At 41.8% G+C, this 13212-nt stretch overlaps 1 protein-coding gene across 1 annotated transcript in view; it reads right to left on the bottom strand.

Annotated features, from left to right (window-relative positions):
* ctdp1 (CTD (carboxy-terminal domain, RNA polymerase II, polypeptide A) phosphatase, subunit 1) overlaps positions 1–13212 on the bottom strand; it is a 117728-nt gene that overhangs the window by 80401 nt on the left and 24115 nt on the right. Inside the window, exons 9-11 of the mRNA XM_083774942.1 lie at positions 8988–9129; positions 7782–8012; positions 775–931 (exon numbers count right to left, since the gene is read on the bottom strand). Coding sequence (XP_083631068.1) covers positions 775–931; positions 7782–8012; positions 8988–9129 — 530 coding nt within the window. The remainder of the gene's footprint in view (positions 1–774; positions 932–7781; positions 8013–8987; positions 9130–13212) is intronic.

Genomic DNA, 13212 nt, shown 5'->3' with positions numbered 1-13212 from the left:
GAAAACGCTTGTCACGTGTCACATGTGAACACGCAACACGCTCTTCTATTGAGCTCAATATGAGTAATACCTACGTACTGAGAGGACCTGCAAATTTTCCTCCATATATATAATATATATAACGCCCATGCATTATCAAACTCCATTGAGCAGACCTCAAAGTGCTCACTTCACCTGCCTATCAGTAACAAAGAGCATATGCAAGATGAGAATATGGAGTGTAGATGGAGCTGAAATGATGGCATAGGAGAGGGATTTGAGTACCAAAATGGATGCCACAGGATGTGAGAGACTAAAGGATGAACAGATGCACTGGTCTGGTGCTTTTCCTTCTGTTTGTACATGTGAATAATCTTCTGTCAGCCAGAAACGACTGCCAAGCACTCCTACACTGCCAGCCCTGAGCATCACATGACATGTTCCAGAGAGCTGCACATGCTGTGACCCCTCCAGGAAGCTGGAGGTGATGTCGGTGTGGGGTTGTCCTCTATGGTGTTCCACCTCATGATTAGAGCTGCAACTATCGATTATCTTCCAAGGGATCGATTACTTTCGTCAATTAATCGACTAACCAAAGGGCACGTTTCGTTTGAATATATTTTTTTAGATAAAAAACATACGCAAACAACATTTCACCCATGAAGCCCCATTATATGAGGAAGTCCTTCAGGTGGCAAAACTCTGTCATCCGATCCAAAATGCGTTTGGCCACCAATATGAATAAGTGTATTTTGTTTGATGATAATAGTGGTGATAACAGGTGGTGTCTCTTACCTCTCTATCCATGCTGTCCAGATCCTCTTTGCAGAGTGTGTAAAGGGGCATGGTTTCCGACATGCTCTGCTGTCGTTTCCTGCGTGAGGGTCCTGGCTGCTCATCATCTTGGCCGGGCTCTTCCGTCGCGTCCAGTATGCCCTCATTTTGAGTTCCCCTGAGGAACACAGACATATTCACGCTTTAAAAAAAAGGTACTATGAAGGTACTATGATATCAAAATCAATGTTTAGGGGCACTTGTCAGGGAGAATTGTCACTGCACGTAATCCTATGGGCTGGGGCGGCAGTTGTCAACAGGGAGTGTTGGGTGGAAGGTAGGGTTGGGTGACGATACGAATACATCGTCAATCGCGAATATACGAATCCAATCGCCGAATATTTTTATTAGGCGATTTCTCGCCATGTAAAGTGTGAGCAACATGTGAATCAATTTGGCCCAGCAAAGTAGTAACAGCGGCCGGGTGGAAATCACCTCCTCCCGTTATAATGTATGCTCCCACAGTCCCCGCACTCAGCAGCATCGGGCACCGGGGCACGGCACTTACGGCAGCCGCCAGCCAGAGTAAAGGCTGTGAGCCCTCAGCCTGGGAGCTGGGAGGATGTAGCCTACATGTTGTTTAAGCTCCGGAGTCCAGACCCATGCAGTTTAATAATATACAGTCACAACAGAATGCACAAAACTGTCTACTAGTGTAAGTGTATAGGCTCAGGGATCATAAGTTAGCTTAGCGTTAGCTTAGTGTGTAGCCCCTACTGGTGCTGCAACCCACTGATTGAACTTCATATCCGCCTGTAATCTAAGTTATTGTTATTGACAACGCTGCAAAAATAGACAGATCTACAAGCTCTCAACGCGTAGCGAACGGCACTGCAAAAACAGGCAGGATGCGATGCCTTGAGAGCTTGTAGATCAGCAGCAGCCAGGCCGCAGCAGCTTCTGGGCTCCGCTCCGAGCCTCCGACGGACCGCCGTTGCGGGGTAGCAAGGGAGCAAGTTACCCTGGCTGCACAGCTGCGCTGCAGTCTGCAGAAACAGACTGATCTACAAGCTCTCAACGCCTAGCGAACGGAGCTGCAAAAACAGGCAGGACGCGGCGCCTTGAGAGCTTGTAGATCTGGCTTTTTTGCGACCTGCAGTGAGCTGTTCTCACTTTACTTTTATGACACGAATACATCATTAATCGGCGAATATTTGTCGGACGATGGGCGGTTGAAAAAAATTGGCATATCGCCCAACCTTAGTGGAAGGAGTAAGATGTAGGATGAAGGCTCTACGACCTGATGAGTCAGTATGCTAAAACAGCAGTGACAACACAGAAATTAGCATAACGGAAAGGGGGTACGTAGTGTGGCAGTATTAACAATTTTATCACCTTGAGGACCCGGGCCTATTTAATCCATTAATAAAATGTGCCCGGCCCAGGCCGTAGCGTAACGGTCTGGGCACCGGACTGGTAATCCAGTCGCAGTGTGCCGCGGGTTCGACTCCCGGACCCGACACGGCCTTTACTGCATGTCAACCCCCCATCTCTCTCCCGTTACCTGTCAGCCTACTGTCTGTCCCTTCAAAAATCAATAAAAGGCGTAAGCCGCAAAAAAATATCTTAGAAAAAAAAAAAATTTGCCCATCGTCAGCAAGCGCCTCTAGGAGATTATCAATCTCCGTCTCGGGCACATGACCTTGACGGTGTTTTACGTCATGGGCCCCGATGCCGATGGTGTTAATTGGTGCCAGCCCTGGTACCATTTCCAAACTTATGACCAAGTTCTGAGAGAGAGGCCATGTGAAATCAAAGCCATTCCACAAAGTGAGGAACAAAAGTCTTTCTTCCAGAGATTTACAGGCAAGATTTGCACAGTGGTAGACAGCAGGAGGTTGCTTTACTGATAACGAGCGCTTCCATACTCTGATACTTAGGCCCAGGCCACACTACTCTGGATCTTTTACAAAACGGATATTTTCGTCCTCCGTTTTAGAAAAAATCCCTGGCCATACGACAGATATATCTATGTCCACACACAAACGCAGAAACGCATTGAACACAGGATAAAATCACTGCAGTAGCAGGTTTCAATTGTAGGCTATATTATATTTGATTTTATATTTACACTTTTTAATGAAGGAATAAGTACCGCATTTTAAAAGCCACCTAAATTGTGAGTGGAAGTGGAACATGTTTCTTTCATTGTCTGTCAGCATGTCACACTACTGTATGTGCGTAAATCCCGACTCTCGACTTTTCTCTCCATATAGCCTATATTTAAAAATGATAGACAGTTTACCATTGCTCTGGCGACTTGGCAAGTCCTGCACAGTAAATAGAAGTGTCCACACTTGTAGAGTGGCTATATTTTCAAGGTGTATAATAAATGTCACGTTATAATGTAGGCTAATAAAAGTTCTCACACGCGCATTGTGTCGGCATTGCAGACACAGTGACAAATGCAGTCAAGGGTGTGCCATGTGCGCAGCAGCGCACAGGGTCTCTCACAGTTTATCTGTAGCGGTCCGCAATTAACATTGTCACTCGATGAAATCACCAGTCCGCACTGGACTATAGCAGATATATTTATTATTGGATGCAGCAGAGCAGCCTTTGCTCGCTGCAGTTGATTCAACATTATGATAAGTTTTAAAGTTGTTAACAGTGATATATAAACATGAACAATCGGATAGATATCCGTAGTTTCCATGCAGGCACAAGCTGCATTTCTCACCTAATTATAGTAAAAATGATATGCGCTAATAAGCGGTGACATCATTGTTTCTCAAAAGCTCCGTTTCACATGACTACACAGCTCCACTGATCCGGATATTTTCGAAAATCTTCACTTATTTATCCGTTTCCAAAAACCTCCGTTTGAGTGGCCGAAAACGCCGTTTGCGTGTGGCTGAAAGGCCCAAACGCACAAAGAAATGTGCGTTTAGCAAAAGATCCAGATACGTGTGGCCTTTATTGACAGGAAGTAGCTCATAAAATGTCTACGGTGGATATTTATTAAACAAAAACTTTACAGATTGAAAGAGGATAATTCAAGCTTTCCCTACAGCTGCAATGTTGGTGATTTTGACGTTGTTTAATATAATTAGAGAGGACTTTCTGTTTGTATGAATGGGCTCTCTGTGGGAAGTGTCACCTAGTTACCACCTTGCTGGCAAGATGGCAGCCGTGTGAATATCATCAATTGGTGGGCACTACTCACAAGTTTAGCTGTGTTGTTTATTCGAAAAGTGCATGCTCCTTACAAGTTATACCTCGTTGTAAAGATGACTACCGGTAATCAACGATAACAATAATATAAATTGCAATACCAATTGGTATGGTATCATTTAAGTTTCCAAACTTGAAGAGTTTATATAGTGGGTGTTTCTCTCAGTTAAGGGGGCCTTAGCTTTATGAAAATTGAATTCATTCAGGTTCACGTGATTGGCTGGAAACTCCACTGTGCCTCTGATGCATGTATAAAAATGTATGCGTGTGATTTTTAATTATGATAAAGAATCATGCAGATCTAGTTCGAAGCCCCATGAAAGACACAAGCAATTGTTGACTAAACAGATGGCTTTAAAAGCAATACTGGATTACAATTTACCTTTAACTACAAGCTTGTAACAACACCGATTCACTTTTGCTTGCTCCTCTTTCAGGGAAAACTTTGAATTGATTAGCATGTTTTTTTTGTTGTGCATAAATAGCTAGAAGCTCTTAGTGTATACATATTGCCACAAATTCAACTATTGCACTTTGCTGGCAGGAATCCAGACTGCGAGGATTCATTTGAAATGATTAATAGTCAATAATTATTGTTTTTACATAAATAAATATAGCCGAATGACTTCTTCCTCTGAATTAATTAGTTTTCCTCCACGCATCATTCCTACTGTTGCATGACTTTGGGGAAACAGCAAGCGGGAAAGTACTGATATTTTATTATCATTAAGACGGCGAAACAAGACAAAAAACAATGAGTCTGTTGAACTTCAAGTTCAAGCTTCCCTGTGGCAACTCACTTGCAGGGGGAGAAAAAAACCAGTGTGAGCCGTAGCTTGCGGGCACAGCTGGTTCAACGCCCTCGTTAAATTTTTAAGTATCTGTACATTCTACTACTTTATTTTCAAAACAGACTAGTTACTTTATTTTAATTCATGATAACTCAAATTGTGTGTGTGTGTGTGTATGTGTGTGTATGTGTGTGTGTGTGTGTGTGTGTGTGTGTGTGTGTGTGTGTGTGTGCGCGCGCGCTAGCCGCGCATGCGTGCGTGTGTGAGATTAATACTGTATCTCACTTGCAGTGTTTTAAATAAATATAATTAAATACAGTTGTAAATCTTATCTCTTGACTTTTCTGTTTGTGGGTGAATTGCAAGAGTTAAAGTGCCAGTTTTAGTGGTACCATTACCATAATGTGAAAACTGTGAAAATTACATCCTTATTCGGAATACATTTATCTCTTGAGTTACCGGTTCATGTAAAGTATAGCTGAATACGATGTGATAGGTCTACTGTAATTTTAACAGTCATAAATTATAATGGTGGTACTTGGATAGCCAAATATGTTGGTGTGTTTTAGAAGAGGTGGGTCTACTTGCATGATTCGTCACATCACTGTTTGGAAACCAATTCTAGGCCAGTTTTAAAGGTTTCATGACATTATTTTTATTTATTTTTCGTTTTTTTCTTCAAAAGAAATCAGAGCACTTGAACCAGAAAACCACAGACCACGGAAAATCTACTGAATGTTAAGTGTTTTGGGTGCAATTGAGCTCAGAAACCTAAAAATAATAAGAACATTTACAAAAACTTTTTATGTCACAATCCCTTTAAGACGTGTGACTGGTGTGGATGTTTAAAGTTGGTCTACTTGCATGATTCGTCACATCACAGTTTGGGCCAGTTTTTTCCTGTGCCAGTCTTAAGACGTGTATCTGGTGGGGAACTTTTAAGTTTAATAGCCTTCTTATATGACGTAAGGTTACAGCTGGCTTTGCACATAAACACCCGGTTAAAATACTTTGTACTTTAACTCTTCAAGTACATTTCAGAGCCTTAACTATATTTCTAATTAGTAAAGAATGTGACTACTTCTCCCATCTCTGCCAGTCTTTCCCACTACACCAAATCTCTTTGCAGAAAATAGATCTACAAGCTTGTAGTTTGAGCTTTTGGATCGACATAATTTCGGCAATTGTTCACCCAAAATATGGATGCTAGGGTTTATGTGGTTAACCCCCTATAAGAGTGATTGAATTGAAAGATAACTGAATTAGTGACTGAATTTAAAGGTAACTGAAGACTAGTTACCTGAAGACCCCTCACTAGAGTGAGGGGTTCTCTTGGAGGTGAGCCGAGTCCAGGGATACAATGCAGTAGGGTTGTGTGGTTTATACGGTTTAATACGGTTTTATGAAATCTTGACGGTATCTTCGGCCAAACCGTGTCACCGTGTGCATTTGGTGCATGTGATGTATTGTTTACGGAAGCAGTAGAGAATGGTAAATAACAGCTGAAGACTGAGTCTAAAACTAGCGATCGCACTACGAACATGAAAATGTGTGGAGAAAACAACACAACTACAAGCTTAGAGCGCATCGCGCGTGACACGTAAGTAGAGCCAGAAAGATCCATCGGTCATCATTTTGGGTGCCGATGCCCGACATCGGACATCAGTGTTTATTTAATCCGATGTCCCGATGTTTATACAGGAGGGGGAAAAGTATTTAGTCCATGCTGCACATATCACTCTCTCGGTCCTGCACCGCTGTACTGGAGAAGTATATCACTTTTCCAGTTCTGCACCGCAAGTATATCACTCTGTCGGGTCCAAAACATCGGCATCGTATCGGCATCGGTGGTGTAGGTCTCAAAAATCTAAATCGGACCCAAAAATATGGCATCGGTCGGGTTCTAGTCGTAAGCTTGTAGATCTGCTATTTTCGGCGCACGACCCCGTCCTATGATAACGCACATTTGGCTGTAACACACATGTAGTGCGAGGTTGACTGTCCCAAGGCTAGACATAAAATGAACAGAGTCACAACACTAGGGAACAACACTACGGCAGGCATACAGTAGAAGAACAATCTTGATTCTAGACAGTGGCTACGGAAGCCAAAGCACATAAACATGGTTTAAAAATGTGGAGACCGCCCAACCTTACAATGGCCGGCTAAACTCACTTGAAATGTGTGGTTTTACTTAAGCATTAATACATGTTCAGTGTTCACAGTAGCTTTGTCTGGCGGAGGGGGATTTCCATTTCCCTCTCTCCCTCTCTCAACATAACGCAAATGCTGCCTTATCGGCTGTTTCATGACATACTGCACTGATTCCTTTTTAATGGCGTGCCGTTATTTACAGCCTAATATTCAGGTAGAGACGAATCGAACAAGAAAACCTAATTTAGCTACCGTAGAAAAAAAGGCACACACAGCAAACCTGCCACCAAAGTACATGCGAGCCCCCTGGCAGGTTGACCTGATGAAGCAATTTCACTTTCAATGGCAATGCTCGCATAAATTCAATACATTATATGAATCAGTGGAATCCATCTAAATACAATTTGTTCAGCTGGTTGTCCCTGCCACCCGATTGAAAACTAAGTACCGGTACTCAATCTACACATCTGTGCAGTTTCTTTGTCTGAGTTAACCAATTCAACCCCATTTTTATTTTTAAATAGCCGACTGGATCTGCAAACTCGCAGTGTCCGATCGCGAGCTTGAGATTATGTGCAAAACCTGAAAACAAATGTGAAGATTTTGCCTATAATGCCCATGCCCAAAATAGGGACACCAAGGTATAATGTGCTTCCCCATTACCAGTGGATCTTCAGGCTTACTTACTGTAAAAGCAAATTTTAGGTGAGTACTAAACACACTGTACTGATATACAAACAACGTAACCGACACTACTTTTTTTACGCGCATGCCACAAAGGAAAGATTCTTCCATGAATCCAGAGTGAAAGCAGGGGAACTAAGTCGTCAATTCGGTGCACATTAGTACCTGAGAAAGGCTTGCTCCCTGTGATCAGAGACACACACAGACCCTGGCGGTGGGAGGAAGGACGGTGGCCGTGAGGCGTGTGGACCCCTGCGGATCAGCTTCCCGGTGTTGCTGTCATAGGTCCGCACCTCCGGTGCCGGAGGCTGAGCTTTGTGATGCATGAGAGCCGCGTGGAGCATGGGATTAGGGAAGCCGCCCTGAATATCAGGTAATGAGGCTGGGCTGTTGCTCCTGTAAAGACACACACACACAAATGTTTAATTTTATTTTTTATAAATTCTACAAACCTAATTTTATCAAAGAAACAAAAAGGTGAGGATAACTAAAGCCCATGCATCACTTCAATTATAGCACTATAGTAAGTTATATAACCTGTAAGACGCCCTGTGGGCAATAATAATTACAACTAGAAAAAGTGCCCCTCGGGGCACAGGTCTCCACCAGCATAATAGCCTTTGTGATGTTTGTGTAGCAGTAATATAAGTATAAACACGTGTTGTTGTGGTTTTTTTGCATTATAATATGTCATCTGGTGCCGTGGTTGTATAAAAAAATATATATAACACGTAACAGTGTATTCAGAATGTTTATAGTACGCATACAAAGTTGTACACAGATCGGCACAGTTATAGTTAAGAACATGAATTGGCCTGTTATAGCTTTACCATGAGGCTGATTTGAATGTTTTTAAGTGGCATTTCTTCCTCTGCCTAGTGGGAATGTGTGTGCATAATTTCATGGAAATCGCATGCTGTGTTCATGATTTGAGGCATTTTGTTCAAAACCGACTTGAACTTCGGAAGGCAATCTTAGCCAATGGGGATGGAATATGGGGAAGTGGACAGGTCCGTTTTGATCACATGACAATAGAGATAGTGTATGCCGATTTGCGTGATAAATAAAATACGTGCGAGTATTTTATATATTATATATAATATAATATATATATTATATTATAGTATAAATTCCAATAATGGGCCTCATGGTGGTGCTATAACAGGCCGTTGTGGGAAAATTGGGGCAGAGGTTCGTCTTTGGCATCCAGGGAGTGTGTGTGCACAGTTTGGCATTGTCCGGGCCAACGGTGGTGGAGATTAGCTGTACACAGACGGACTGACAGATAGAGTGCAAAACATACTCTACCCATGCCTTCGGCCTGGTGGAGACAATATTTCAACATAATATTAGGACAATCGGTGTCATTACCGTGGTGTTTTGGAGAAGTCCTCTTTTAGTGGGTACAGCTGCTCCTCGACCTTTTCCCACCGTTCCAGACAGCTCCACAGCCAATCAGGACTGACCACGTAGAGGTGCTTACAGCCTTGTGCCTGACGGACCTTTTCAGTGCCTGGTGACAGTAACAAGAACAATAAAATAAACAGAGGACATAATTATTTTCCAACACAGACATACTGTGGAGCCTATCAATGGAAGAGAAAAATATAGTACAAATAAAAGTTTAATTGACTATGACATATCAACACAGACACACGTTAACCACTTGAACTGCTCTACCAACCCCTTTTCTGGGGGGGGGGGGGGAACATTAGCTGAAAATGGTTTTATTTTCATGCTCACAACGGGCCATGTAGATCGGCTATGTTTGGCAACAAAATGTGTAGTAGAGGGGAAAAAACAGCGGTCCATATACAGAGACGACCCTGGTTTAACCGTTTAAAGAATATTCTTTAACTGGACTTTGGTATTTCAATCTAAAAAGAGAACTTCAAGAGGCAGAGATGCATTATTGGCTCCTTAAAGCATGGGGAGTATTATTATCTGCTTGAATTAGGATTATTGACGTTTGAGACAAATTGCATGTCCTGAGTGCAGTACCTCATTAACCCTATAATCAAACACTTGTTCAACAATTGGCTGGATGATTTCTTCAGATTAGCTGCTTGGTTGGTTGGCGTCAAGGTGTGAAATTGGATTCTTCGTTGTGAAGCTAAAAGTTGCTCGCATCCAAACAGTGAGGTTGACCATGTGATTGTGTAGAACACAGCAGCTACACCAATTCAGAACTGTGATTTTTGAGTTGTTGACGAGGATCAAAAACATCAGCACGTGCTGCCTGCAAGTAGCATTTTGTGGTAAGGCATTATGTCCAGTGTTCATTGAGAGAAAATTCTTATTTAATCTTAGTCTTTTGAACACAACATTTAGTTTTTAGTCTTAGTCAACAAATTAACACTGATTACTGTATGTCCTTGGCAAATTAAAGGTATATTCAGTGATTTCACTTAATTCAAATATCACTTATTATTTTGTTTTGTTGTGATAATCCTCCCTACTATAGAGTGTGCTGGCCATATAAGGAGTTCCTCCCTGTCCCCAGTTAACCCCTGGGGGTCAAAAAACCTTAGGTTTCGTTTTTGACTCTCTATCCTGATTGGACGAAAGGCTGGGTCCCACAGCCAAAAAGAGTGAAATCACTGAATATACCTTTAAGGTAAATCTTTCATTTCTACTTTATCTGAACAGCAGAGAAAGACATTGCCTATTTTTTTTTAGCTTCTTTACTGGCTAAAAACAGAAATAAGCCACAGCACTTTTTAGAGAGAATCACAGACAACAGAAGCTAACTCTTGTCTCATAATACCTTTTTTTACACACCTTAGTGGTGTGTAGCAAAAGAGGAAACATACATGACATTGGCGGTCGTTTCTCATCTAGTCAAGTGGTTCTCAAAGTCAGGGGTCCTTGAGGGGGTTCCATGGGGGTCGAAGCAATATTAGCTAATATAGCATCATAATCAGTGTAACCACTGTGAAATCTGATTGGCCTTTTTTTTTTTTTTATGTTTTTTTTACATTTTAATTTTAAAACAAATCTTGCATTAGGGTCCCTGGCACAAAATATTATCACGGCCAAACACTTCCATAAATACCTTTGAGAACCACTGGTCCAGCCGACATTTCATTTAACACCTTTTTTGCCGGGGAAATTTTCAGAATAAAAAGGAGCTAGAATGCCAAGCAGATGAGGCAGATTTTACTCTACATTTCCCCCCAAAACGGAATGTGAAATTGGATGATTTGATATGGGTCTTGTGTGCAATTACACCTGAAGTTCATACAGCCAGGGCTGCTGAGGATGCAACTTAATAGCAGATGTTAATGAGGTATTTGACTCCCTGTCACTCATGCATAGTGATAAAGGCTGCAAAGTGGTTAGTTGAAAGCTTAGTCAATTAAAATTGTTTTAATTAACCCAGTGATGTGCTGCGAATGAGACCACCCACCTCCACAAGTAATTTCACCATCAGTTACAGACAAGCTTCTCAGAGCAGCCGTGTGTGTGTGTGTGTGTGTGTGTGTGTGTGTGTGTGTGTGTGTGTGTGAGAGACTGAGTGAGCATAGTACACAGTATGCACTTACTGCCAGGGCTTAAAGCCAAAAAGAAATCCCAAGACTGAAAATATTCTTTTGCAAAGCTGCACTGATCTCATTAAATGACCCCTATGAAATCCTCAGGATTGAAATCCGTCCCCAGGACCGTGGACTTTAATCCCCGAGTCTACTGCATATGCAATAGCACTTTCATAATATAAAAGTTTTTTCTTAATTATAAATGTGCTACTCTTACTGTACATTGCTTATTTGGCCTACAGACACCAAAACCGCCCGCAGCTATTCATTTCAAAGAAAGTTGTTCACTGGCGTTTGAAGCACACAAAAGAACGCTCAACTTCCGCATTATTATTATTTGGCAAATGCGTGCTAACTCGCCTGAACGCGGCAGAATCGATTCACGAACGAGCACCACAGCTGCATGCTCTTTTGCTCGTGCATGAATTTCACCCGCCTGCAGTTTCAGCTTGGCTAGTAGGGTAGCGCAGCTTCACAGTGGTTTAAATGTGGCCATCTGGTCTAATCAACATCCATTATCTTTGACACAGTGAGACATTTTGTAACAAATGGACTACCACACATCACATATTCATCTAATCAAGACAGAAATCAATTTCCTTTCACCACACAAGGGGCTGTCATGATTACAATTGACAATGTATTGTCATACAATACATATGAATAAAGATTTAACTTCTGTTCACCATTTAGGCTTTGCAAAACTTGCACAGGGCAGATGAGACGAATAACTGATATACAAATAATTATACTTATACTGTACACATTTAACAATTTTATACTTGAAAAAAATATAAAGCGGAAATTGCTGATCTACTAGCTTACAACACATCAATAGTAAGTTTCTGCTATTTTTGGAAAATGAAAAGCAAAATAATTGTGATTATCTCAAATAATTCAGATTAGATGATCATGTACTAATAACTGTGGCACAGGCCTACTGTAACCACACTTAATCTGAAAAAATACAGCCTACATTACACGCAGACCTAGTCTCAATTGTCAAATACAAGAGTGAATGTTTCCGACACTTTCCCTGTATAGATAATATCATGCCAATAGTCCACAAGGAACGGACTGAGTAACGCTTCATTTCCCTCGAGGCAATGTTTAGTCGCACTGTATTGTGTTTACTTAGCCTAGCCATGCGTGCCAACAGATGTTCTGCTAGTGCATCTCACTTCCATTTCTCTCAGACACTGTGGCGTCTGTCAGCTGCCAGTGCTCCTACAGACGCCTACAGAGCAGCTGTAGGTACCACGAGAGGTCACAGAGTCCGTGTCAAGAATCTCAACCACTAGGTGACATTGTGACAATAATATGGGCATGTAATAGGCCACAAACTAAAAGCTAATTAAAAAAAGATTCCAAAGATATATATATATATATATTTTTTCAAATCTATTCTCCCCCTCCACAAATCGTGGCAATCGCACAAATTGTGGCAATCACACAAATTGTGGCGTGTTATGAGATTGTAGATTGGCAATTTTTGCCATTTTGGACAAAAATAAATGAAATGTGGTTTAAAAATTGTATAGGGGACACATTATACTTAGATACAAGCGTATAGAGCAGTCAAACTCCCTTGGCCAAGGTCCTGCAAAAAGCTGTAATGAAATAATCTTTTTCCCCCATGTGAAATGGGCCTGCGTCTAGGCACAGTGCAACAGCCATTTTCCAACAATTCTCTACCACCTAAGTGGACTGCTGCCGATTTTACCCTGAGCACTCCAAGGCTGATTATCCTTTCCCTTCTGACGTGTGAGCTTGGTTGATTACCAAGTACTGCTGAGTCTGGCACCCAGGCAACAGCACCACTTCCAGAGCTTGTATTGAGATGGTACACTGGATGAGGACCAGCACAGGCGTGGGCTGATTTTCTGCTCTCCTTGTATGGACCAGTGGCATAATCATGACATTTTACTTGACTTGCGATTGAAGATAGGGTGATATATCTTTGGTTAAAACAAAAAAAGTTATTGTTTAAAGGTTAAAGCACTGTGCCAATCATTATGCCAATATATGGCCTAGTGGTTAAGGCACATACGACATACCAT

This window comes from Protomyctophum parallelum (genome assembly GCF_964188405.1).
Source record: "Protomyctophum parallelum genome assembly, chromosome: 1".
NCBI lineage: Eukaryota > Metazoa > Chordata > Actinopteri > Myctophiformes > Myctophidae > Protomyctophum > Protomyctophum parallelum.
The sequence above is the reverse complement of the archived record's forward strand: the minus strand, read 5'-3'. Positions and strand labels throughout refer to the sequence as shown.